Source organism: Auxenochlorella protothecoides, assembly GCF_000733215.1.
Source record: "Auxenochlorella protothecoides strain 0710 unplaced genomic scaffold scaffold93, whole genome shotgun sequence".
Classification (NCBI taxonomy): Eukaryota; Viridiplantae; Chlorophyta; class Trebouxiophyceae; order Chlorellales; family Chlorellaceae; genus Auxenochlorella; species Auxenochlorella protothecoides.
Window position 1 is genome coordinate 121,433 of NW_011934269.1, and position 24,869 is coordinate 146,301.

A 24,869-nucleotide genomic window follows, 5' to 3' on the forward strand; every position below is an offset into this window, starting at 1 on the left:
AACCATACCCAACGGTCTTGATTGTCACATGCATGACTTTCAGCACATATTAGGTGATTATGGCTGAGGTTTTCCACGACTAAGCTGCATGGTCCACAATGCTGTCTCTTCCAGCTACGCACAAGTCATGTCAGGGTCAAGCCTGGTGGCGGTGCCACAACTACCACTTGCTTGACACCACAAATCTCAGCTCTGGTCGCCATCATGAGATCCAGCCTTGTTGGCAGTGGGTTGAAGATCCCGCGTATGTAGCAAGGAATATCTGATAGAGGTAGTGCGTTTAGTGCGAGATGTGCGGCACAGAGTGCCCGACGTCGTCCACATGAAACAGCGCTCGCGGGGGGGAGATAATTGGCAAGATCACAGCCGAGCGGACACACGGGAGTGACGAGCAGTGCTTCGAGGTATGATTCTTACAACGTTCAACATTACATTCTCGACGATACAGCCATTCTCGTCGCCATGAGCCTGGCGATGACAAACGTTGGACGGGCCATGCCCGGTCCTTCGACCACACCGCGATTGAGGCATGCCGGGCTCAATGTCGCCTCCAGACCTCACCCGGCCTTCCGCAGGTCCATGCCAGCCAGATCCCGTCATGTGGTGCGCGGCATGTTCATCCAGTGGTGAGTGGCGGGGACCAGGACGGGAGGGGTGTCGAGGCTGCATGAGCTTGCACATTGGACCGCAGCATTCAGCTCTTGACCGGGACACACAATGGGCCCCTTCGCCCTCTACCACTGATGCAGGGAGGGCCTGATCCAGAGTCTGAGGGACCAGGGCATCGACTCCCTGCCTCCCCGGGAGGCTGAGCAGGCCGTGAAGTCAGGGAAGGCCGTCCTCGTGGATGTTCGCCCCGCCAAGTTCCATGAGCAGGCCCACATCCCGGGGTCCAAGAACGTGCCCCTGTTCGAGTACCTCACGCTGTCCAACCTCAACGGCGTGGGCTCCGTCCTCAAATTCATCGCCATGAAGGCCAATGGCGTGCAGCCCACAGTGTTCAACCCCGAGTTCCTGCAAGGCATCAAGGCCGCTGCGGGGGAGGACACGACCCTGATCCTGTACTGCGAGGCCGGTGGGACGATGGAGGCCTCCACCTCCTTTCCCTACGGCAAGGACTCCCGCTCCCTGAAGGCCATTTGGAAGGTGTGTGTGTGGGGGGGTGGGGTGGGGGGGGGGGGGGTGCGTAGGAGTGCAGGGTGAAAGCCCAATCACAGTCCCCGCCTTTCTGGTCCGGGTTGGAGCCCTCCATCCTGAGGCTCTCGAGATCAAGAATTGGACCCTGCCTGTGGCGCTTGCCCACCCATCAGGCCCAGATTCAAGCGCAGCATCGACTGATACCACCTCGCAGGTGACCAACGACAGCGTCCTGCCCTCGCAGCGGGTGCAGCACCTGGCGGGCGGGCTCTACGGCTGGTGGAGGGACGGGCGGGATGTGGAGGGCGAGTACACCGGCGCTGAGGCTGGCCGGACCCCTAATGCTGTGGGTGAGACGAGGGGGAGGGTGAGAGGCGGGCGAGTGGGTCGTGCTTGCCTAGGGCATGACCCAGCCCCAAATGGTGTAGCTATGCCTCTCAATCAGAGGCCCGGCAGATCTTCCTCGGTCCATTGTCGTTTGCCATGTTGGGTCAGCACAAAGATTCTCCCTGACCCCTCCCACCCACATCTACTGCAGCGTCCAGTGCAGGAGTCGGGGCCGCAGATTCAGAGAAGCCTCTGGACACGCGGGAGGCAGATGAGTGAGGCCAGCATATGGGACTGGCCTGATCACCATGTTTCGGCTCTGCTGTCTTGACGTCGCCCTTTTGATATATGCCGTCTTCTGTGTGTGTGATATCCTTGGTGCCAGAGATCTTCTGGATGCTGCGCAAGCAACAAGGGCAGGGCACATCTGCATGCAGTCTAATGTACAGATCCAATGGGTCAGCACTTCACACCCGGCTGCACCCGACATTCAACGAGGCATCACCATGTGCCGCGGATTCTCCCTCTGCGTCAGCGCATCACAATGCATGCGTCAGGGCCACGCTTTCTTCCGGCGGGCACACATCGGTCATGAGCTCCGCGAAGCCGGTGTACAGGCCCGCCGCAAAGTCCCTGACCACCTCCAGCGGGATCCAGTCGTCCTGCCCCGCCTCCGCCAGCTCCATCAGCCGCTTGTCCTCCCCCACCCGCTGCAACAGGTCCACAAAGGACTGCAGCGAGGTCTCCTGGTGCGACTGCAGCGTGCGGTGGGTGTAAATATGTTGATGGGCATGTCCTTGTGTGGGTTTTGGTGTGCTTGTGGTTTGAACAGCAGAGGGCGGGGTGACAAGGCGAGGCGAGGCCTTAGATTGCTGGACCTGGCCCAGCACAAATGTGCAGCGCCAATTCAAGGGGCGAAGCGGGTGAGGAGGGACGGCGCGGTGCTGTGGTTGCAGGCGCGGCGCCGGCTCGCTGTTTGCGTCGGCAGACCGGCACGCAGGGCCAAGATGAACCCCTCTCCCCCCAATGCATCTCCTCCTCACCTGGAGCTGGAGCAAGCCATGCAGTGCCTCGATGGCATGCAGACTCACATACTGGGCCGCTCCGTGCCTCCAGAAACGTTTCCTTTCGCTGCTGGCCTCCAGCGTCAGGTTTGAGACCCTGCCAGGTGGGGTGGAGGTGGAGGAGAGATGGGTTGGCCCTGCCTGGCGAAGCCAGGTGCCTCACAGCCCTGGACCCACAATCGCTCAGAAACAGAGCCCAAGGTACCCCCTCCACTCACCACTGCGTGAAGCGTTTCTGGCCCCCAGGTGACTGCGTGAGGTCCATCCACATGCGCAGGCAGCAATACCCCAGCAGCTGTGCCTCCAGCTCATAATGGTGGAACTGGGAGCTCTTCTCCCGGCACAAGGCAGCAAAGTGGGCCAACTTCTCCAAGCTGAACTTGCCGCTCCGATTGCTGGACGCGGAGTGGCAAGGGGTGGCAGGAAGGATCATGCCTTGCTTGCATGAGACTGGAGGGTGGTCTTGCATCTCCTCCTCGAGTGGGTGAACCCCCCTTCCCCAGACCTGCAGCTCCAACCCCGCGAAGGAGTGCCCACACAGACACCCTGGGCACCCCCCCAAGACCAACCTGTCAAGTACCCACAGCACGCTCAGATGGCTGAGGGATATAGGGAGACCGGCATCATAGCATCGGAGGCGGAGGAGATCTGGGAGGACCAGGTTTCCGCGACCTTTTCCGACGAGGCGCAAGAACTCGGCCTGCAACAGTCGCGAAGGCTTGGCAGGCATCGAGAGGGCAGGATGGCATGACTCAATGCCTCCAGTCAGGCCGACTTCAGAGCTAATGCTTGCTCAAGGGTGATCGAACCACACCACGTCGCCCCGTCTGCGAGTCGAAGTTTGAAGATGTAGTACCCCACGAATATGGACGCAGTCCATCCCACCCAGATCTGCATGCACGGATGCGAGAGATGAAGTCTGACCCTCTGCCATTTCGTCAAGAAGAGTGGAATACCCAAAGGGTGACCGCTGCACAATGAGCGATGCCGAGGAGGTCGCGCACGATGGTGGTGCAGCTCCTCCCCTGCCCGACGCTCAGGCACCTCCGAGTGACGAGCACCCTCCTGCTCCCGGTGATGCCGTAGATGGTGTCTCCCCAGGAAATGGGGCGTCGCCGCCCCCCCTTCCCTCCACCGGTCCTAGCGACCCGTTGTCCCCCAAGGACGATGGGAAGCAGGTGGAGCGCGGCCGCTCCTCATCACACGACAGGCACAAGTCCCGTCGCCAGAGCAGCAGAGACAAGAGCAGGGAGCGGCGGCGTCGGTCCCGCAGTCGCGACAAGGACAGGAGGAGGAGGAGCAGGAGCCGGGAGGCCCGGCGTCGGAGCCAGAGCCGGGATCGTGATCGTCGCAGGCGCAGGTGTGTGTAGGGCGTCCAGGTCGATGCCTGCTCTCACTGAATTGCCTGGAGTCCATGCCTGACCGGGGCCATGTGCCGAGGAGGGGCTGGAGTGCCCCTGCCGGCTGGGTGATTCCACAACCCTGGGCGACCTACAAAAGCTGCCTCTCATGTCCCTTCCCTTGCCCCCCCCTTTTTCCCTTCCCCCTACCCTTGCCCCTTGCCCCTCTTCCCCCGCCCCCCTCTCATCCCACAGCCACGTGACTGCAGGTCGACCTCGCGCTCCCGGCGCCACAGCCGGTCGCCGCGGCGCCACTCCCGCTCGCGCCGCCGCCGCTCACCGTCCGTGGTCATCACGCGCGCGCCCATCTACGAGGTGGAGCGCGTGGCGCCGCCCTCCCTGGCGGCCCTGCCCGCCCTCAACCCCCTGGCCCTGCCCATGGCCGGCAACATGCCGCTGGCCACCGACCCCTACAAGCTGATCCCCAACCTGGGCATGCCCGCGGCACCCCCGCCCCCCGCCACCAACCAGGCCACTCGGCCCCAGCGCCGGCTGTACGTGGGCGGCCTGCCCACGCCCTGCTACGACTTCCAGCTCACCGCCTTCCTGAACCAGGCGCTGGTGGCCTCGGGCATCTGCTCTCCGCCCCCGGGCCGCATGCCCATCATTGGCTGCCAGCTGACGCAGGAGAAGGGCTTCGCCTTCATCGAGTTTGCGGAGATTGCGGACTGCACCGCGGCCGTGCAGCTGGACGGCATCCCCTACATGGGCTCCGTGCTCAAGATCAAGAGGCCCAAGGAGTACCTGGCGTGAGTTTGCTGGTTGTTTGGGGGGAGGGGTAGTTGCGGGATCAGGACAGGAGCGGTAAGGGCAGCGAGGGGTGCTGCTCTCAGCGTGGCAAGGCCTCCGCGCCTGGCCGAGTGCCATGTCCAAGGGCATGAGGCGGCCACACGCAGCCAGTGCATGGCTGCTGGGCAGCCGCACTCGTGTGCGTCCAGGTTGGGGGTTCTGGTGTCAGGCAAGCATGCCAATGGAAGCATACTTCACAGGGTGGGGCTCCCCCCAAACTAACCCCATGATCCGATCTCTCGTGACTCCACCCCACCATCCTCCCATCTACGGCAGGTTGCCTTACACAACCCCGGACCCCCCGGCGATGGGGGCAGCGGTGCTCGCCAACTTCCTGGCCCAGAGCCAGGCGCTCGCGGGGGGCGCTGCCCCAGCTGCAGCTGCCCCTCTGCCGACACAGCCCCCCCCTCCCCAACCCACCGCTGGCAATATCTGGCCCTGATCTGGGAAAATCACGCTGGCCAGTCTGGAGCGAGGGAGAGGCGGGCTGGAGTCGCACCTTGCACGCTGGAGCGCGATGGCGAAGTGTGGGAGGCGCGGGAAATTTCGGGAGCTGTCCCCTTACGAACCACGTCGAGATCCCGGCAGCAATCGTCCAGCCCCCTCCTCCTGAGTGTAAGCACTGACACAAGACACTTTACTCAAACAATTCAGGGGGCAAGCGTGCGCCCAGGGCTCGACTCGAAGCCTGGGGCCTGCCTTCCGGTGTGCTCGCCGGGGGGGTGGACCAGCATGGTTACATCTCCCGGCCCCGGCGCCTCATTGTCCGGCACGGTGACCGAGGCGGCCAAGGACGCTGGTGCCTGGCTGAGGGACTACGTGACGGCCATCAAGAATGGGAGGTGGGTGCCCGCCTCGCGCAACCTGTCCCTACGCGTCGGGGGGGGTTGGCTCGTCGGGCCCCTGACCAGCTCACTCACTCCCTCGCACCCCTCCATCAGGTGGCACCCCTTCAATGCCACGGAGAGGGCGGCTAGAGCAGCTACTCGCAATGAGCCATGGGGCCCCACAGGCACCCAGATGACGGGTCTGGCCCGGCTCTCACACAACAGTGCCACCGACGAGGCCATCATCCTGGCAGTGCTGGAGCTGCGCCTCCGGTACCCCGCCGAACGATGGAGGAATGTGTACAAGGTACATGCCCAGGGATGATCACTCTGCGTGGCCATCAGATGCCTGTTGCGGTGGACCCTTCTGTATGCGGACGGACGGGGCGACAGCTTTGACCTTCCATGCCTTCAGAGTGTTCAACCCCCTGACACCCCGTGGGGCATGGCACGGACTGCTGGGTCCCTGCCGCATCATCTCGGACCCTCTCGCCACCCGCGCAGGCCCTGACCGTGCTGGAGTACCTGCTGCGACACGGCTCCCAGGGCTGCGTGGTGTCTGGGCGCGAGTACCTCATGCCCATGCTGAAAGTCCTGTCCACCGGCTTCATGTATGTGGATGCCGCGGGCAAGGACCAGGGGGCCAACATCAGGCACAGGTTCGTGGGGGGGTGGGCGGGTGTGGTGTCGCCGATGGTTGCTATGTGTCATCTGACTGGACCTGCGCGAGTGACAGATGTCCAGTCACTCCGGCCCCTGCCCCCCTGCCCCGGCCAGCCTGGGGCAGGGGTTCTCCTTGTACCAAAGTCCCTGAACACCAGACAACGCAGCGGCATCCCAACCCACTCGCCCCAGGTCTGCCGTGATCGTGGCCCTGCTGGAAGACCCAGAGCGCCTGGCCCAGGAGCGCCAGGCGGCCGAGAAGAAAGCGCGGGAGGGCGGGTACCGCGGCTACTCGGCGGCCGAGGCGCGCGCCGGGGCGGGCACCCCCCGGCCTGCCCCCCCAAGCTGGGACGGTCCGGCGTCGCCCGGGCGCGAGGGGGTGGAAGGCGGTGCCGGCGAGGCCACCCCCGGATACCCCGCTCCGGCCTCCTCCACCCCACCGCCCAGTGTCGCGCGGGCGGGGGAGACCAAGGGCGTGAGCATGGAGGCCAACGTGGCCAACCTGGAGGCCCTGCGCGCGTTGCTGGCCCGGCCCGAGAACGCGCGGTGCGGCGACTGCGGCGCCGGCGGCGCGCGCCCCTCCTGGGCCTCCATCAACACGGGCGTCTTCCTGTGCATGCGCTGCGCAGGCGTGCACCGCGGCCTTGGGGTCCACGTCTCCCAGGTCCGGTCCTGCACGCTGGACACATGGCTGGCGCCGCAGGTGGTCTTCATGGCCGCCACGGGCAACGCCGTGGCCAACGCCTATTGGGAGGCGCGGCTGGCGGACCGGCCGCCCTGCCACTCGCTCACCGACCTGGAGGCCTTTGTGCGGCGCAAGTATGCCAGAAAGGAGTGGGCGGAGGGGGAGTGGCCGCCCGCCGCGGCGGGGGCCGGTGGGAGTGCAGACGGGGGAGGGGAAAGGGTGGACGGCGGCGAGCGGGCGGCGGGGCCCGCCTCCGGCGGGCGCGCGCCCACGAAGATCGGCGCCCTGCCTGGGCCGAGCCCGCGGCCTGGCACGGCGCCGCGACAGGGTGTGCCTCCGCAAGACCTCGCCCCCGCCGCCCCGCCGCCCGCCGCCGTCGTCGACCTGATGGACTTTAGCGTGGAACCGGAGCCGCTCGGCGCCGCGACAACCAGCGGCGGGGCCGATTTGTCGAGCGCCGACCCCCTGGCCGCCCTGAGGCAGCTGGACTTCAGCGCTCTACCCACGACCAGCAGCGGCACCACGCCTCCACCCAGCGCCTTTGCCGCCCCCTTCCCGGGCCACACCCCTGCGCCGGCGCCAGACCTGTTTGACCAGCTGGCCAGCGGCGGCAAGTCGGGCCGCCTGGGCGGGGTGGCGGGGGCGACGTCCTGGGACTTCAGCTCGGCCCAGGGTCTGACGCGCCCGCCGCCCGAGCAGCGCCAGCCCGAGGGCCAATTGAGCTCAATGAGGGCTGGGGCTCTGAACGGAAGCCCCGCCCCTCAAGTGAACGGCGCATCTCCTGCGGCACGCCGACAGCAGGACGCCGACGGCTCCGTGCCGGCGCAGCAGCCCACACCCGCGCCCGGCGGGCAGGCTCGGCGGCCGCGGCTGGAGCTGCCGCAGGCGGGCTGCTCGCCAGCGCCCAAGCCCGCACGTGACGCCCGGATCGAGGCGATGCTGCAGTCTGGGCTGGACGACTTCCTGCTGGCTTCCGCGAGGGTGGCGGCCCAGCCGTGTGCGGCGCTGACGCCGGGGGGCAGGGCCGACCCGTCCCCGGCCATGAGGGCCCCGCGCACGCAGTGGCAGTGAGGGTTTTTTGACCCAGGCACAGGATTCGTGATTGTAAAAACCGCCCAGGCTGCGCTGTGCATGAGAGTCTGGGGTGCCGGCCTGGTTGGATGAGAGAGGACAAGTTCCGTGCATGATTGATGAAGGCAAAGATGGACAGGGGAAAGACGTGAGTAACGCATTTGGTGAGGATTGGGTTCTCTGCCGTGTCGACCATCTATTCCAGTCACAGGCACTCCGGGAGATCTCCCTGTCGGAACCCCCATCTCGACTTTGAACCGAGACGAAAGCCGTGCAACCGGAGTACACTCTACAGACGGGAGGGCACATCACCGCATGCGGGATGAGTTGAGAAGATTTAATAGTTCACAATTCCCTAATTCTTGCGTTGGGATAAAATCCATCGTGCTTCTTCGGAACCCTGGTGGGTCTTCTTGAGTGGGACGTCGCCTGCTCCCGACGGGAGCAAGGGTATGCGATCCCAATCCCTCTTATTTCTTTGCCCTTCACTCCTGTGCAGACCTGAGCACGCTTCCCAGCACATCATTGCTGATCCCGGGGACAGAATTTTGCTTCCCTGTACTCATCAGTACTAGTAAAAGTGGCACACTGACAGGTCTCCAGGCCTTGCCCCCTGGGTGACGATGACGTCCAGGAGTGGCCACAGCATGGAGCCGGCAGGGGAGCCTGCGGCAGGAGTCGTCGTGGGCTGCCTCATGCGAGCCAGCCGCCTGCAGGCCTTCCAGGCACGGGGCATCTTGCCAGGCGTGGCCACCGCCGTTCCCGGCCGCGCTGCCACCCTGCAGTGCCTGGCGTTTGACCCCTGCCAGGACCCCTGCCTGCAGCCCCCCGTGCACGTCTTGCTGCACAAGCTCAGCGATTTCGACGGAGTGAAGGAGGGGCCCGGTCATGCCTGGGTGCGGGCCTACCTGCGCCGCCATCCGGGGACCAAGATTGTCGACCCAGTAGAGACCCTGGGTCCGGCACTAGACCGTGAGGCCATGGCCCATGCTGCCGAGCGTGCCAGCGCTCTATCTGACGGGCTGCGCATGCTGCGCTGGGCGTCCTTGGAGGGGCCAGCAGACGATGACGGCGGCGACCCGGGCTTCTTCCCATGTGTAGTGAAACCACGTGTGAGACTGGCTGAGTGGTGAGGGACAGCGTGCTCGTCATCGCATCTGCCTGGGACAGCTGGTCGAAAGCTTGCCTGTTGCAGCACGGCGCTGAACTGTTCTGACTGGAAGTCACTCAGCCTGCTTGCTGCATGGAGACCCTTGCAGGGGCACATGACAGCCTCAAACCCACAACCTGCAACCCCTTCCTTCTGTGCCATCAGGTGGCCTGCGGGGGACCTACCGCGCACGTCATGGCGGTCGTGAGGAGCACGGCTGAGCTGCAGGCTTGCCACGTGCCCTTGCCCCGCGTTGCCCAGGAGTGGGTGGATGGTGGCGGTGCAGTGCTTAAAGTGTATGTGGCAGGGGAGGCCACCTCTTGGAGGCTGCTTGCTGAGGGGGGCCCGCTGCCAGACAGCAAGGAAGGGAGTGCAGGTGCCAGAGGTGGCAAAACTTCTCGGGCTCAACACCCTGGTGCCAGACAAGGACCGGATGCCATTGCCGTAAATGCCGCGTCTGCACTTCGTCGGACGCTGGGCTGGATGCTGTTTGGGGCGGACCTCGTGTGCTGCAGCACGGCAGGTGGGAGAGAGAGTGGGCGAGCTCAGGGCTGATGCCACTCAATCATCCCTGCCTCCTGCTCAGCGCCGCCTCCTCCTGCGCAGGCCTGTGGAGCATCGTGGACATCAACTACTTCCCCTCCTATCTGGGCATTCAGGATGCCGATGGCCTCCTGCACAGCGCCCTGGTGGACTGCGCGGCGTGCAGGGACAGCCTGAATGGATCCAGGGACCGTGCTTGACCCCCCATCCAGATGCATCGCTGTCGTCTGCGCTTTGATATCACTCAGGCATTGCCACCATCACCTCCCTTGTGCCCGCGTCTGCATGCCGGGCCTTTGGCTTGGGGAAATTCGAGCACATGGAATCCGCAACCTATAGCACGGTTCAGGACAGAGGGGTGAGGATCTCGTTCACACTGGAACCTTGCTGGTCGACTCCTCTCCCAGCCCCCAGCCAGCAGCTCAGCTGAACATGGAAGCGGCAGCAGAGGAGCGGTAGATGCCATCGCATGCGCCGCCGATGGCAGTCCTCACCCCCGGCGTTATGCTCCGCCCGGTCCGGCTGCCAATGGCCCGGGCCAGTTCGGTGCAGAGGTGGGTCTCCGGAGCTGGGCCTGGCTGCACGCCCACCAGGCAGCAGACGTGCAGCCCCTGCAGCGCCCCGCGCGTCAGCACCGCGGCAGACAGGCCCTGGAGGAGCATGCCCGGGGGGAGCGGGGGCCAGGCCGGTGAGTATGCTGCGGGCACCCCTGCACCCTGGTCGGCCGCCGTGCTCAGAGCGAACACCAGGGGCGACCCCGCGGCGTCCCCGGCATGGCCCCTCAGATCGCGCAGGGGACACGTGCTCGCGACGTGCACGCTGCACCCTGCGCGGCACAGCGTGCGCAGCAGGGAGCGCGCCAGGGTGCCGGCCTGCTCCTCTGGGAGGGGGGCCGGCACGGAGGCGAGGGTCGTGGTCCTTGTTGCCGGGAGGGACCACAGGAACACTCTGATCACCTTGGCTCCTGGCCCTGTCCCTGCTAGGGTATGCGGCCCTGCGTCTCCATCACCTTGCTGGGCAGCTGCCTTGGTGGTGTGCGGCATGGGCTGGCAGCTGGGCACGGTGCAACTGCCGAGGGGCTGAGCGGAGGCAGGGAGGGGGGAGTCGGTTGAATTTTGGGAACATAGAAGTGAATGCGAGGGGTCCGAGTACTGCAATTCCGAGCAAGGTACCAACAGAGCAATTCTTGCAATTCATTTCGACCATAAATTCAACGAGTGCCCAGAGATCATCTTCCCATCAGATTCTGTTTCAGAGTCCCTCAGCCACCACCCTTCCCACCTGGGCATCTGCATAGAGAGTGGAGGCCAGGACAGCAGCAGAGTCCCCTACCAGTAGGATCTGGGGGCGTGGAGGGACAACATTGGGTTGGGAGGCGGCGATGGAGGGTGTACACTGCATGCAGCTTGCGATCGTTGACTTCATCAAAGCAGCACAAGGCACCCATCGCCCACATACCAGCTCGTCACATTGGACAGGCTCGCCTTCCCACTGCACATCAGATGTGAAGAGACGATGTGAGGTCTGTGCAGTGGTGTTACGGTGATTGCTCCAATCTCCATTTGGAAAGCAGCAAGTGACATGCGTTTGACAGACGTCACGACATATCCCCCTGCTCCTCGACAAGACATTCCCTACCTGGTACTCTGGCTCAACAAAGTAGCGGGACACATGGGGTTCCGCCAGCTTTTCGTCCTCATCGAGGGTTACCCTGGAGGGGAAGTCGCCCGTCAGTGGGTCCTCGAAGATGGCCATACCAGGAACAGGTGATCAAGATTCTATTCGCTTGTAGATGGCGGAGATCACAGGGTAAGTAAAGTTTATTGAGAACAATTCCGACTCTTGCCGGAGTCTTTTGTCGGTGCACTGCTCAGGTGAGCCATGCATGCTTTCGTCACCTCCGCTCGCACCCTGAGGCTCGCCCGCAGGCTTGCTCGTCTTAACCAGGGAGGGCTCCCCATTAACATGGTCTTAAGTATGCGACATGATGCGCTACATCTCTTACACTGGTATTGCAAGCATGATGCATTCACAGCCGATAAAAGGGTTCAATTAGATAACTCCAGAGGTTTCAAAAAGGGGTATGTGAAGGTAAGAGGCTGAGGAGTGTTGACAGACGGGGATACACAACTTCCGCCAAGAGGTGGAAAAGGCCTGATCATGTGGACAACTGCGCATGGCTGCAATGCCAGCCAATTTGCTGTAAGCCGAACACTCTAGTTGATGGCAATTCGGCGGGGCGCAATCTCCTTCTCGTCATGCTTGGGGACCTCAAGGCTGAGCACACCATCCTTGTAGTTCGCCTTGATGGCTGCCAGGTCTGCATTCTTGGGCAGGCGTACAGATCGAGAGACAAAGGAGGTCGAGCGCTCGAATCTGTGAGGGAAGATAATGGCCTTGTGAGCTAGACGTCATCACTGGAGTATTTGATATCCGCAAGCACATGGCATACGTAGGCCCAACGTCTTGAACTGGCAGGGGGGCATACCTGTGGAACTTGGTCTCAGGGTCCTCCTCCTTCTTCTCCTCTGTCTTCTCTACACTCAGTGACAGGGTATCGCCCTCGGTTGTGACCTTGATATCCTCCTTGTTCACTCCAGGGATGTCGGCCTTGATCAAGAACTTGCTCTTGTCCTGTGCGCAGAGCGGTGAGTGCCATTAGCCGAACATCCGGTGCGAAGAGCTCCACGAAACCGCATCCGGACACCATGACATGAAGAGCCTGGAGGCCATCAACCCGCACACGAACGCACCTCCGAGACATCGATGGCCACGCCGCGAGCCAGCTGGGGTCCAGATGTAGTCAGAGCACGGCTGCTGCGCAGGGGGTGGAAGAAGTCGTCCCCGAAGAAGGGGTCCAGGGCGAATGGGATCAGGCTCATGGTGCTGTGAGCGATTGCTCTTGAGAATGCTCGGTTGGGGGGCTTGGCAATGGGAATATCGATCGCTTTTTGGCTTGACAAGAATGTCCGAGTGCGCTCTCCTATATACTCGCTGGGGCCGGGAAGTTCTAGAATGTGTCCGTACATGCTCGACATTTCTAGACACCTCGCCACGTCGCTGCTGACCTGCCGGGGGTCGACAGCCCCCCCCGACGATTCCCCCCCATTGTGATACATCATCCAGCCACTTTCTGCTGATCATGCACAGGTTTACCAATTAATGGCCTCGGCCATGTACCTCAGCGCACCAACCGACTTACTTCCACGTTACATGATCCGAGCATCACAGGCCTGACCGCACATACATCCGCGACTTCATAAAGAGCTGAGGAAAGCAGCGATGGTCGGTCCCACCCTCCATACAGCCCCGGCAAACATCGGCCCATAATATCGTCAAATATTAATAGTAATAGTGGGTTGTAGGGCTGCGAGCGCTGGAGCAGCGGTTTGGGTGCAGGAACTGGCCACACCAGTCAACGGATGGGTACAATAAGAACAGGAAGGGGGTTTGGGGAGGGGAACACACGGACAGTCGCCCACCCCTGGGCACACGCATTGGGCGCTCACGCGTCCCTAGCCCAGCGGCTCAACCAGGCTCTCGGCACTGCGTCGTGACTCACATCACCTACTCAGACTTGTCCGAGGGGTGGGTCAGCTCCTCCTTGAGCTTGCCCAGTGCCATGTCAATCTGCATCTGCACCTTGGCAGCTGTGAGGCCGTTCTCCTCCTTGTCAAAGGCCTCGTTCTTGTAGGCCTGGCCCTTGCCCGTCACCTCATGCGGGTAGGCATGCCCGCCTGGGATGGTTTGGTGGGGGGGAAGACAGCATGGGGTCAGCGGAATGTTGATCAAGGCGCCTGAACGTGCACCTGGGAGAAATCCACCAGAGGCAACATCAATGGGCAACGACCTGGCCCTCCCCCATCGCCTCTCGCACCACCTCCCCGCCGCCCCTCACCGTGGTAGGAGGCGTCCAGTCCGGCGGTCTCGACCTCCGGGGACACCCTGAAGATGCCCAGGCGCTTGAGGATGAAGAAGTAGGGCCCCATGATGCCCAGCACCCATGCGGCGATGCAGATGATGTAGACCAGGTGCGCGCCCAGCAGCTTGCCGCCACCGCCCATGATGAAGCCGTACTCGCGCGTCGTGTCCTCGCCGTAGGGTGAGGCCCCGTAGTAGTCCTCCACCATGCCTAGGTCGGCAAAGGCGGCGCCCGCGATCATGCCCCACACCGCACACCCCGCGTGCACCGCGATGGCATCCAGCGGGTCGTCGATCTTGAGCAGATTCAGGTTGACGCGTGAGGCGATGATGTAGACGCCGCCGGCGAAGAGGCCGATGATGATGGCAGCCCAGGTCTGCACAAAGGCGCAGGGGCCGGTGATGGCCACCAGGCCGCCCAGAGCGCCGTTGCCCGCGATGATCAGGTCCCAGACGATGACGCCGGAGGTGAAGTAGTTGATGGCCATGGTGAGGAAGAGGGTGGACAGGCAGGCCGCGGCGGCGGCCACGGTGGTGTTCACGGCGATGGCGGCGGAGATCTTGGAGTAGCCGACGGCGGAGCCCACGATGGCGTTGGTGGAGCCGGGGTTGAAGCCGTACCAGCCAAACCAGAGGACGAAGACGCCCAGCAGGTTGAGCGAGGCGTTGTGCCCGGGCATGTCGATGGGGTTGCCCGCGGCGTCGAAGCGGCCGAGGCGCGGGCCCAGGATCCAGGCCCCCGCCAGGCTGGCGAAGCCGCCCACCATGTGCACGGGGCCGTCGCCGGCAAAGTCGTAGACGCCGGAGCCGGAGAACAGGAGGTAGCTTCCGGAGACGGTGGCGGTGTTGCGTCCGGCTGACAGCCAGCCAAAGGGAGACCACACCCAGTGGGCGACCTGGCTCGGGAGGGATACGGACATCGTGGAGAGGGATCAAGGGTGGGATGTCATCCCCGCATGCCCCGCTCCCATGCCAGCCCTTGACTCCCACCCAGCCACCCCACGCCCCACGCACCACGGGGTAGACCAGGGAGACGAGCATCATCTCGTACAGGAGGTAGCTCTCGAAGCGGCAGCGCTCGGCCACCGCGCCCGACACGATGGTGGCCCCCGTGGCGGCAAAGGTGAACTGGAAGAACCAGGTGACGTACGAGGTGCGGGGCAGCTGGTTCATGGCGAAGAAGCGGTGGCCGATGAAGGGCGAGTACCAGGCGTAGGTGCCGTCATCGGCGGCGGTGGGGTCGCCAAAGGCAAAGGCGAAGCCGGTGATGTACCAACACATGGAGCCCAGGCAGGCGTCCAGCAGGTTTAGCAGGATGATGTTCTTGGCGTTCTTGGCACGCACCGCGCCCGCACAGAGCATGGCGAAACCGGCTTGCATGAAGAAGACCTGGGGTGGGAGGCGGGGGAGGGTCTGGGAGTGAGCGGCTGCGTCGACGGGCGTGGGAAGGGGGGTCTCGCCAAACCCTGGCAGGGCCGCATGCACCCGGCACAGCTTCCCGGACTTCGAACCACAAAGTTGCCGGCACGGGTACTTCATGACATCTGAAACGATAAATTGGCCACATGCGATGGGTATGAGCCCCCCTGCCTACCAGGTAGCCACTCTGCAGTGTCCATCCGGCGTTGATGTCCGTGTACCCGGGGATGGCCCCGATGGTCAGGTCGGCCAGCTCCTGCTGGATCGTGTTATTGAGCGTCGCCAGGTTCTGGGCAACCTCGCCGAGACTGTTGGCTCCTGCCATGTTGCCCGAGTTTGTGGAGGGCTGGGGCAACGGCGCTCGTCCTGTGCGGCCGGTGCTGTAGGTCTAGGGCTTGGGAGATTAGATGCTGCTGGGAGTTGTAACCGGCGACTCCGGGTGCCCGAGTGGACACCGAATAATGTTGAGATGTGACAGTGAAACCCGGGGTGAAATAAAGCGCTTCCAGGGTGTGACAGCCTTTACCCTAGGTTGGCGCAGAGACCCTAGGTTGACAACACAAATGACACCCGGGATCCGTGATCTTGTGTTCGATCTTTCCTTTTCTGTGGTTGATCTCCGGGAGCCAAACGCGATTCTCTGAGAAATGTCCCGACGTACCGAAGGGCAGAATGCAGCATGGAGCCCTCGAGTGGACTCAAAGTTACCATAAATAGCTCCACGGCGTGGTGCGATGTCTGCCATTGACAGTGGCGCGAGAACCAAGTCACGCATCAGGAAAACCCTAATCTTCGTCGTATCCCCTATCGCCCAGAGGTCACACTCGGACAGGGCCCTGTTCCATGAAGTCATGCCATGCATACATGGTCTGCTATACCAAGGGTCCTTGGCACTGTCGCATAGTGTCCAGTCGCTCATCGCTCGGAGGTCAGAAGAGTGTCGCAGGGGTCCCGCCGTGGGAGAATGCACGGCAACCACTGGCGATCTCGTTCTCATGAAGTAGCATTATCTCAAAGCTATCAATCGACCGTATCAAGGGACGTTGGGCCCCCTTCCGTACCAGGAGGGTAGAGGGATGTGGTCCGAACCCAATCTCCATCTCCCGCCATAGGGCCGGCTTGTCCATCGTGCAGTTCATCGCTCATGTTGCCACCTCCAGCTGCATGTCGTACAGTATTAAGAAAGGAATATAACCAAGATATGCGGTATCATTATGGCTGACCTGAAGTGCATGAGCAGAGGCATGCCAGGGGACTTATGCGACCTGCAACTGTTTACTTGCAGCGAAGGGGAAGGGCCTAGAGCCCTGGAGACCCATGATGTCCTGCCATATTGATCGCCTGGCATGCTTCGGTGCTGCGTCAAGGTACTGCCTCGGCACGATAGGTCACGTGAGGGTGCATCAGGGCTTCAGAGTGCTGCACAAGCTGCAGTTCTCGCTGTCTGCATATCTGCAGAATGTTGTGGGGAGTTCAAAGGGGATGTGGTGGGGAGGGTCCAAGAGAATGTGCTGGTAACACTCGAGCACGTACACCAGCCCCAGTGGGCATGGCACACAGGGGCACCATTCCTTCCACACCCACCCTCTCCTCACTTCCATCCCGCGCAACCCTGAATCCTCACCTCGGCTGTGCGTTTGGTCCTCTGCCAATTCTCAGGGGCCTGCCCGTCTGCCTCTGTGCCCACAGAGTCCCGCAGGATGATCTGCAGCCCCGCCAGCGCCTTCTCCACCGCCAACTGGACGTGGCCGGGCTCTTTGTGCAACCAGCCGAGGAGGAGTGCGGTGAACAGGTCCCCTGCCGGGATGTGCAGAGTCAGTAGGGTGGTGGTCCACTGGCTTGATGCTCATGGAGTGCAAGGTTGTCCCAGGTCCTCGTGGCCTCACCAAGAGCTATTGTCACTTCACCCTGTACTCATCCCCCCCCAGCTCGCCTGTGCCGGTGACGTAGGCCTGCACCCGCGGCACCAGGATACGAAAGGTGGAAAGCGCGCCCTCTGCCTGAGGCTGCGTTGTGCTCGCGAGCACGGTCACGTGGTCTGGTTCCAAGTCCAAGCTGGTGATCACCTGGTCGTGGGTGCAAGGGAAGGGGAGTGCTGGGTGGAAGGGTTGGTTCTGGCTGCCAGCCGGGTGCTGGGGCAACCCCAGTTGCAGCTGGTGGGAGAGGCTCTGAGGTCCCTGGCGACAGATTGAGACCCTCGCTGTACGTCCCCTTCACAATGAAATTAATCTCACGATTCTTGTCCCCCGCACTGATCCTCTCGATCTCACTCACAACCGTATGGGGCCCCAGGCGGTGGAGCTGGGCACAGGCGTCCAGGGCCTCCTGCACGCTGCCGATGCTGCGCTCCGTCAGCAGCTCTGCCTCCAGCTGGTTGGGCGTCATGATGGTGGCGATGGGCGTCAACTCGCTCCGGAATGCGGGTGGGAGGTCTGGAGACACGTACAGCTGGCCGTTGTCACCCTGCACCGGGTCGCACACTGCGCATGGCGGCATGAGAGAGTGGGGAGGGGTGAGGACGATGGGGGCTTGGGGCAGGTGCTGTTAGGGGAGTGAGATTGCTATGCCAAGGCGGAGAGTTGAGCGAGCCATCCGCTACTCAGCGGTCAACTGACAATGATAACGACCTATGCAATGCCCTCCATACAGCAACTACCCGGCCACGCCTCAATCTCGGCAACATGAAGCAGACCTCAAGCATCTCGGCGCCCCCCCCTTGCAGACCCACCATACACGAGGGCCGGGTTGTATTCTCGAAGCTTCAGAAGCACACGGTGTATGGTGTGAAGGAGCGAGAGAGACCCTATGAACCCTGCTTGGGGGCAGAGAAGGAAGGGAAGGCTGGCCTGTGATGCAGTGCGGCATGTTTCCTTACATGGCTCATGCCGTCCTGTGCGGGTGCCCAAGATGGTTTCTGAGGATCCACCAGGATGGTAGGAGTGTGAGTTCCTATGATACACTCCAGCACACAACATCTGCGGTGCTTGCAAAGCAGGAGTCTTGCATGCATGCGCACCAGAGTAGCCTTCCCTAAGCCCCATCAGTACTGCCTCGGCACCCACCAGTGAGCAGGTGGGTGTACTGGGACAGGAGCCCATTGGTCTCCATGGCATCTATGAGGTCCCACAACTCCTCCCCACTCAGCACCTTCCCCTTCCACAGGGGGTAGCCCGTGTGGTTGCTGAACTGCACGGTGTTCACGGCATCCACCTCGAAGCCCAGGAGCTGCAGGGGAAATACGGCTGCCTTGTTGCCCACGCACCCTGCCACCACATGGCTTTGAATGGAAAGCACACGTGGGGAGCGTGGCATGTTGGTGGGTGCAGCGCCTGCCTCAGTCGAGGCACAGCGTAGGGGCGCGTGGACACGGTGCTTGACTCGGGATCCAGACGCGGCTGCTCACCACCAGCCCAGCGGACAGCCTCATTTACAGAACACATTGGGTATGATATCGTCGCGAGACAGGACTTCGCAGTCATTCTTTGCGTATGGTACTAATTTTACGTAAGGGATGGACTGAAGGAAAAGGTGAAAACCTGCAAAGAATGGATGGATAATGGAGGACTGGACGGCAAGGGCGGACGCCCACGCTGCATCAATTCACTCCTCCCGTCGTCTTGCCCTCGCCGTGTCCTGGGGGGAAGGGCCCCACCCAGCAAAGTGCTTGATGAGGGGCATGAGCTGTGACCCAGGGAAACGGCCCAGGCCTCCAGCGCCAGCGGCTGACTCATCAAACGAGGAGACGCTGTCCCCGAAGGTCTGCGCAGATGAGGGCTTTCCCATCTCCTGGTGTGGGGAGGAGGGCGGTTTTTGTGGCTGGGCTTGCAGCCTGGGTTCAAGGGAGGCTGGGAGAGTCGGGCTGGCGCTCTCCTCCCCGCCCTCTTCTCCCGGAACGGGTGGCAGGGTGATGGGCTCCAGCGGGATGTCCAGCAGCGCCTTTGCTCCTCCCAGTCTTTGCACCTGCATGTGTCCAGGCACACGCCCTAGAAGCACTGAGCGACTGATGTAGGAGCGGCTGGAAATGGTCGTTGAACCTTGAAATTAGGAGAAGCTCCCCAGCTTCCAGGGACCCTTCCCTCCAGAGGAGCCCTCCAGACATAACAGGCAGAACGGCCCGGGCCCCTTGCGCTGGCTCACCACGTGTCGAAGGTGGGCGATGGCGACCGGCACCGGCTCGCAGGAGTGATCCATGGTGGCCACCGGGGTCGAATGGTCCCCCGTCACCACAATGGTATACTCTGCTGGGCAGGGTGCCGTTGGACGGGGGGAACATCGGATGGCAGGGAGGCGGCGGCAGGGAAGGACATAGACGACCAGTAAGGCATGCGGCCCCCCTTGAGCTGGTCTAATCTGCAGCCCTCCCGCACACACGCCCACGCACCGCCGACACCTCCTTCCTCCCCGCTGTCCAGCCGGGCGCGCGCCAGGCGCGCCAGCAGCTGCCCGACCATGGCGTCCACGGCGCCCAGCAGCGCGGCTTTGTGTGCGGCGCTGCCATCATGCCCCGCGTCATCCACTGCCTTCACATGCAGGAAGCCCAAGTCCAGGCGGTGGGCGGAAAGCGCGGCGGCGACCGCCTGCGCCTTGGCGTGCAGCGCGGTGTGGTAGTCCCCGGTGCCCCCCGGCACGTCCAGCGCGGCCATGCCCAGGGTCAGGGCCAGGCCGCGGATGATGCGCGTGGGCGCCGCCACGCCGCCGCGCAGGCCGTGCCGCGCGGGGAAGGCCGGCAGCGCCAGGCGCGCCCCGCAGCCGCGCAGGAGCACGACGTTGGCGGGAGGGAGGCCGCGTGAGACACGCTCCGCGTTGATCGGGTGGCGGGCCAGCGCCGCACGCATCGCATCGCTGGCGGCCCTGGTGGCTGCCGCGCTGTAGCACGCGGCGCTGCGAGCGCTGGGAGGGGGCCTCTCCTTCCGAGGGCCTGCCGGCTCGTCGCCGGGCGGCCCCCCCATGTTGCCCTCTGCATCGGTGCCCTGGCCGCCACCAGCCTCCACTCCAGAGCCGTCTGCCGCCCCGTTTCCTTGCTCGCCATACCCCCCTCGCTCCTCCTCCACAGGGGCCGGGTCCAGCAGGGGCAGACCGTCCCGAAGCGGGTCGGTGCCGGTGATGGCGTCCGTCAGTCCCGGCCCGGCGATGACCACCCCCGCCCGGTGCTCGGTGGCGTAGCGCACGCGCAGGCCGAGCTCCGGGAAGCCGGGGATGGGCAAGCCGTCCAGCGCGGCGCAGAGGACAGGCCCCTCGGCCTCGAAGCGGCGGTCGGCGCGGCGGCGCAGCACGATGCCGCTGGCCGGGTCCAGCGTCGCAAAATTGGCCTTGAAGGCGATGTCCCCGGGGTCCATGAGCAGGCCGGCCCCCAGGCTTTCGAACGCGCCGCGGCCGCGGTAGCAGGCGCGGGGGTCATGACCTAGCAGGGAGAGGTGGGCGGTGTCGGAGCCGCATGCCAGGCCCGGGGCCACCGGGTCCATCAAGCCATTCAGCCCCGCCGCTGCGTTGATGGAAAGGGAGGGGGGAGTGGGGGGAGTGGGATGCAGCCGGGGGATGGGGCGAGGCGGCCAAGAGCAGGGGCCACCATGCTGGGTGGGTGGAGGGTGGTGTGGTGTCGGGGGGTGGCCAGAGGTGGGCGATCACAGCACCAGGCCAGGGAGTTTCCCACGGGGTAGGGCCAGACAAAGACCCGTGGCCCAGATCGACGCGCGGGAGATAGCTCCTTCACACCGAAAACATGGGTCTGCAACCGAACGCACCGGCGATGGCATCGAGGAATGGGGTGTGGGCTGCTTGCAATGGTGTCCGGCCCCCCAGCCCTGCTTCGTTGACGTCACCCAGGCCATCTATGAGCACGAAGGCGATGCGTTCCGGGGCCATGCTACATGATTGTGGGGTGGGAAAGTGGGAATTGTACGATGAGTGACATCGAGATGCAGTGTGTCCTCGATATATTATCGGGCGGCTTCGTGAGGGCGCGTGCTGGACCACATCCAACCTGCCGGGGGACCCTTGCTCATGCCAGCAGACGGGCACCTGCCCATCACAATCACCCTCAGAAACTAGACACTGCATTGATCCTGCATGGGGATGTATGACGCCCATTCCTTTCCAGTCCTTGTCATGAAGTATCAAACGATCGCTTAATATTGCGTGATGCAACAATGGCCACCAGATCCATGGCAGGCGCCGACGGCCACAGCGGTGACCCACATTGCTGCCTGCGCAAGGTGTGGCGTCGAGAGCAGGGCTGTCGTCCCCTCACCATCAACCTGCACATCACTCCTAGCACACACAGGTCATGGTGCTGGTTGACTCTACCCCATTGAGAAAGCATTGAAGATGGTAAGGACCATTGGGCTGCGGCAGCTGAGTGTGATAGGGGTACGGGTTTGTGTGGAGGATCGCCACTCACGAGCAGACCACAAGATAAAAATAGGCGTGGACTCAAGTATAGGTTGATGGCTGTGTAGTTTCAGTTCTCGGAAGCTACATTCAACCTTGGTTCTTTACAAATCTGTCACAGTCTGACTCTTTGATGACCACTGTGTTTGGACCACTCTTGCGCATTTGCTATGTACGCACCAACACTGGTTCCATTCCAGAAATCGTTGGGAGGTCTGCACGATGCTGGCATCTACGTGGCATCTGGCCTACTTCTGGTGGTCTACCTGCACCTGAGTGATGCCAATGACCGAGTACAACCTACGGCATGCATCTGATCGGCAGCATTGTGCTGCTGTGTAATCCATGCACACCCTACTGTGACTCGCAGGCTGGGCAAACAGGGAGCTGACCGGAGTTTGGTAGCGTTCAGAATGGATCCAGGGTCGAGGGCTACCCACGTGACTACAAACAAGATTTTTATGAGGCGCACAAATCCTGCCAGAGGCTTCCGAGCCAAATCGTTCAACGAAACTGTGTGAGACCCGCATTCCTGACGAATATCTCGCGCTTACCTCATTAGGCAAATTTCGGGTGTAACGCAATGTCCATGTCGGTAATGAGTCCCATGCTGACCACCAGCCTCTCCTCCACCATGATGCCCAAGACAGCCGCGTTCCGGCCCGCGACACAGATGCCTCGCGGCTTGAGGTGTCCTAGTCGCTCCATCCGCGCTCAGGCGAGCGGAGAGGAGAAGAAGTCGTGGATCGACCGACTTGCAGTCCCGTCTGCAGCGCTGCTCGGCGCTGCCTTGCTGCTCACGGCGACGCCCGACGCCGCGGAGGCTGCCAGGAGTGGTGGAAGAGTGGGAGGCAGCAGCTTCTCGTCCCGCCGGGCCGCCCCGGCTCCGAGCAGGTGTGGTGCGGGGTGACCATGATCTGATGTGTGAGGCTTATGAGCATGGCGTGTACATGAGCTTTGTCAAATGCGTCCTGCGCGAATGAGCATGCTGTCGATTGAATGGAGGGCTCATGCAGAGTTGAGTTTTTGAACTTATTATTGAAGTTGGCTGCGTGAACTTGACATCAGCATGATATGTCCCAGTTGCCCGCCAGGCACGTCCCCAGCCAGCCAGCGGTTTGCCACTCTCACACACTCCCTCCTATACCCTTACCAGGCCTAGCCCCGGCCCCAGCCGGCAGTACAATAGCTATAACACGTATGTCGCACCACCCCTGGGTGGCGGCATCGGCATGGGCATGCCCTTCTTTGGTGGCGGCTATGGCATGCCCTTCTATGGAGGCGGCATCGGCGTCTTCCCTAGCTTTGGGATCTCCGGCATCTTCAACATCTTCCTCATCTTCATGCTGGCAAACGTGGCCATCTCCGTGATCAGGAACTTCACGAATGGCAACGGCGGCAACAACAACTCCAAGGGAGACGAGGACTCCTGGGATGATAAGTGGTGAATGCAGGGCTTCTGGAGCTCTTCATTGCACTGCTTGATGGCACTGCTTGAGACTTGAGTAGATCATAGTGATCGTACCTTTTGACACAAGATATCCAGGTTTGGATGTAAAATCTCACAAATGGAGGCAGGGAGGTGCGTCCCGTAAGTCGGGTCACTCGTTCACAGTTGGTCTCCCAGCGCTGATTTCCCGGAATGCTCGACGAGATACCGATCAGTCCCCGCAATTATACATACAATATAAGCATATGAACCCCACAAACACCCCCGAGGGCCCACTCCTACTCAGTGTCGTGGGATGAGTGTAACACTGTACGCTCGGTGGCTGGGAAGCATGCTGAACCTGACGGGGTGCCATCGGGGCGCTTTCAGCAGAGTACATCGTGCGATGCGCCCATTCTCTTCTATATCGAAAGAATCGTACGAGTCTCAGGTAGCTTTTATTGTGAAGGCCACGGCTGGAAAGAGGTGTGGCCCAAAGACAAGCCTCAACCATGCTTCATTGATTTCGCTCCAGCAGCGGTGCTTAAACTTGTAACTCGCGCATCCGCCTCTCTCCACAGGTGGATGCCCTGAATGAGAAGTTTGTAGAGGCACGGGACGAGATTGAGTACGCCCAGGAGGATGCAGAGACGGTGCGCCATGGGTCCCTCCCCACCCCTGACTGGTCTACCCGATCAGGATCACCACCGTTCCACGTCAAATGACAGAGAGATGCCCATTTCGCCCTCTTCATTCGCACAGACATACTTCAATGAGAGCGCCGAGACTGCAAGGACCGCAGTGAATGAAGTGCTGAAGGCATACACGGAGCTGGGCGAGTCCCTGGCGGAGGACCAGCGGGGCAAGCTGCAGCGGTCCATGGGGTTGAAGATGGAGCAGCTGAAGGTGGGAAGGCTCTTGAGGCTAGAGAGGCATGCGCTGCTGCCATGGGCAAGGGTGACTGACACTGGGCTTTGGGTGAAGACAGGGCTCTAATTTTGATCGACACCTCCCTCAAAACAAGCCGATGCATTTGTTACACACAGGCAGAGATCGCACAGCTGGACCACCTGCACGCCTAGAGTGCATTTCAAAGGCCAGGGAATAGAGGGTAAAAGCATGGTACAGAGTTTTTGGTTGGCGCGAATCGCTCCGTGGAAAGGTCTGCAAAGTGGCGCTGCCCTCTGTGCCTCTGGCACCACTGGTGCTCCCGAGGCCAGCTCTGTGCGTGGATCACCCACGCCGCGACGAGGAGCGGTGGAGGGGGCGCAGCATGGGCCTCCCGCCTCTGCCTCAGGCCTCGCTGGCGATGGCGCCCCCGGACCGGGCGCCCTCCCCCTCCTCCATGCCGCGCACGAATTCGCCCAGCGCCGCCTTCATGCTTTCCAGCTCCACATGCAGCACACGGAAGGCCGCGTCCCAGCGCTTGGCGCGCTGCGCCTGCCGATCCCAGCGCTCCTGGATCTTGGCCTCGATCCTGCGGTTGGGTGGGAGTGCTGTACTTGACGCCATAGCACAGATGCCCAATCTCCTGTAATGCCTGGCAAGGGGACAGCAAGCATGCGTGAAGGTGCAGGGGAGCATGCCATCACGTCATCCCCCCGCTTCCTCCACCAGAGAGTCAACACCGCAATCCCAGCCTCGCCTGGCCCTCTCGCCAGCCGAAAGCCCCGGCGACTCCAGTGCCTCGCGCCAGGCCGCAAAGTCGTTGCGATTCGCCTGCAGTACCTGGTGCAGCCTGAAGTACTGCTCATACCGCCTGTTGAACTCCACCTGCAGCTCCATGTACTCCTGCGGGGGGGGAGGCCCAGGTGCAAGGGTTTTGAGGTTTGGCCTGAAAGGTGGGGATCAGAGGCAAGGCCTAGGAGGTGGGCTTGGTCTCAAGGAAGAGGAGGGGGGGGGGCGTAAAAAGCATCACACAAGCGCACCCGTGGACAACTTGCTTGATGAGGTGGGTGTCTCGGAGCCTCGCCTTGCCAAGACTCCCAAGGGGGTTCCCGGCCACCCAGGCATCCAGACCTCACAGCCAGCAGTCCAAGGCAGCACGACCATCGCGG

At 62.5% G+C, this 24,869-nt stretch overlaps 12 protein-coding genes across 12 annotated transcripts in view; 6 read left to right on the forward strand and 6 right to left on the reverse strand.

Moving 5' to 3' along the window:
- Positions 1–579: 579 nt before the first annotated feature.
- On the forward strand, positions 580–1,743 carry F751_6647 (hypothetical protein; the record flags this gene model as incomplete). The annotated part of the gene is made up of 4 exons (XM_011401326.1): positions 580–626; positions 750–1,146; positions 1,352–1,487; positions 1,676–1,743. The coding sequence occupies 4 exons, from the start codon at positions 580–582 to the stop codon at positions 1,741–1,743; spliced, it is 648 nt and encodes a 215-aa protein (XP_011399628.1).
- Positions 1,744–2,003: 260 nt separating this feature from the next.
- F751_6648 (hypothetical protein) lies at positions 2,004–2,961 on the reverse strand (the record flags this gene model as incomplete). The annotated part of the gene is made up of 3 exons (XM_011401327.1): positions 2,004–2,219; positions 2,508–2,625; positions 2,747–2,961. The coding sequence occupies 3 exons, from the start codon at positions 2,959–2,961 to the stop codon at positions 2,004–2,006; spliced, it is 549 nt and encodes a 182-aa protein (XP_011399629.1).
- Positions 2,962–3,123: 162 nt separating this feature from the next.
- On the forward strand, positions 3,124–5,159 carry F751_6649 (Splicing factor U2AF 65 kDa subunit; the record flags this gene model as incomplete). The annotated part of the gene is made up of 3 exons (XM_011401328.1): positions 3,124–3,236; positions 4,138–4,677; positions 4,994–5,159. 3 exons carry the CDS (start codon positions 3,124–3,126, stop codon positions 5,157–5,159), a joined length of 819 nt encoding a protein of 272 aa, XP_011399630.1.
- A 290-nt stretch (positions 5,160–5,449) lies between these two features.
- F751_6650 (putative ADP-ribosylation factor GTPase-activating protein AGD5) lies at positions 5,450–7,963 on the forward strand (the record flags this gene model as incomplete). Its single annotated transcript, XM_011401329.1, has 5 exons — positions 5,450–5,559; positions 5,659–5,851; positions 6,049–6,203; positions 6,400–6,486; positions 6,655–7,963. 5 exons carry the CDS (start codon positions 5,450–5,452, stop codon positions 7,961–7,963), a joined length of 1,854 nt encoding a protein of 617 aa, XP_011399631.1.
- Positions 7,964–8,610: 647 nt separating this feature from the next.
- F751_6651 (Inositol-tetrakisphosphate 1-kinase 4) lies at positions 8,611–9,856 on the forward strand (the record flags this gene model as incomplete). The annotated part of the gene is made up of 3 exons (XM_011401330.1): positions 8,611–9,075; positions 9,279–9,376; positions 9,700–9,856. The coding sequence occupies 3 exons, from the start codon at positions 8,611–8,613 to the stop codon at positions 9,854–9,856; spliced, it is 720 nt and encodes a 239-aa protein (XP_011399632.1).
- Positions 9,857–10,078: 222 nt separating this feature from the next.
- On the reverse strand, positions 10,079–11,411 carry F751_6652 (hypothetical protein; the record flags this gene model as incomplete). The annotated part of the gene is made up of 2 exons (XM_011401331.1): positions 10,079–10,735; positions 11,295–11,411. 2 exons carry the CDS (start codon positions 11,409–11,411, stop codon positions 10,079–10,081), a joined length of 774 nt encoding a protein of 257 aa, XP_011399633.1.
- A 461-nt stretch (positions 11,412–11,872) lies between these two features.
- On the reverse strand, positions 11,873–12,538 carry F751_6653 (17.6 kDa class I heat shock protein 3; the record flags this gene model as incomplete). The annotated part of the gene is made up of 3 exons (XM_011401332.1): positions 11,873–12,032; positions 12,145–12,290; positions 12,410–12,538. The coding sequence occupies 3 exons, from the start codon at positions 12,536–12,538 to the stop codon at positions 11,873–11,875; spliced, it is 435 nt and encodes a 144-aa protein (XP_011399634.1).
- Positions 12,539–13,223: 685 nt separating this feature from the next.
- Positions 13,224–15,321, reverse strand: F751_6654 (Ammonium transporter 1 member 3; the record flags this gene model as incomplete). The annotated part of the gene is made up of 5 exons (XM_011401333.1): positions 13,224–13,393; positions 13,555–13,954; positions 14,216–14,473; positions 14,592–14,966; positions 15,172–15,321. The coding sequence occupies 5 exons, from the start codon at positions 15,319–15,321 to the stop codon at positions 13,224–13,226; spliced, it is 1,353 nt and encodes a 450-aa protein (XP_011399635.1).
- A 1,573-nt stretch (positions 15,322–16,894) lies between these two features.
- Positions 16,895–20,858, reverse strand: F751_6655 (2,3-bisphosphoglycerate-independent phosphoglycerate mutase 1; the record flags this gene model as incomplete). Its single annotated transcript, XM_011401334.1, has 8 exons — positions 16,895–17,062; positions 17,271–17,476; positions 17,725–17,808; positions 18,059–18,273; positions 18,649–18,782; positions 19,134–19,234; positions 19,378–20,478; positions 20,738–20,858. 8 exons carry the CDS (start codon positions 20,856–20,858, stop codon positions 16,895–16,897), a joined length of 2,130 nt encoding a protein of 709 aa, XP_011399636.1.
- A 1,108-nt stretch (positions 20,859–21,966) lies between these two features.
- On the forward strand, positions 21,967–22,831 carry F751_6656 (hypothetical protein; the record flags this gene model as incomplete). Its single annotated transcript, XM_011401335.1, has 2 exons — positions 21,967–22,277; positions 22,540–22,831. The coding sequence occupies 2 exons, from the start codon at positions 21,967–21,969 to the stop codon at positions 22,829–22,831; spliced, it is 603 nt and encodes a 200-aa protein (XP_011399637.1).
- A 333-nt stretch (positions 22,832–23,164) lies between these two features.
- F751_6657 (hypothetical protein) lies at positions 23,165–23,894 on the forward strand (the record flags this gene model as incomplete). The annotated part of the gene is made up of 4 exons (XM_011401336.1): positions 23,165–23,263; positions 23,394–23,465; positions 23,575–23,718; positions 23,859–23,894. 4 exons carry the CDS (start codon positions 23,165–23,167, stop codon positions 23,892–23,894), a joined length of 351 nt encoding a protein of 116 aa, XP_011399638.1.
- A 211-nt stretch (positions 23,895–24,105) lies between these two features.
- The window catches only part of F751_6658 (hypothetical protein), a gene marked incomplete at both ends in the record, with an annotated part of 3,248 nt that continues 2,484 nt past the window's right edge, over positions 24,106–24,869 (reverse strand). The window contains 2 exons of the mRNA XM_011401337.1: positions 24,106–24,289; positions 24,491–24,603. Coding sequence (XP_011399639.1) covers positions 24,106–24,289; positions 24,491–24,603 — 297 coding nt within the window. The remainder of the gene's footprint in view (positions 24,290–24,490; positions 24,604–24,869) is intronic.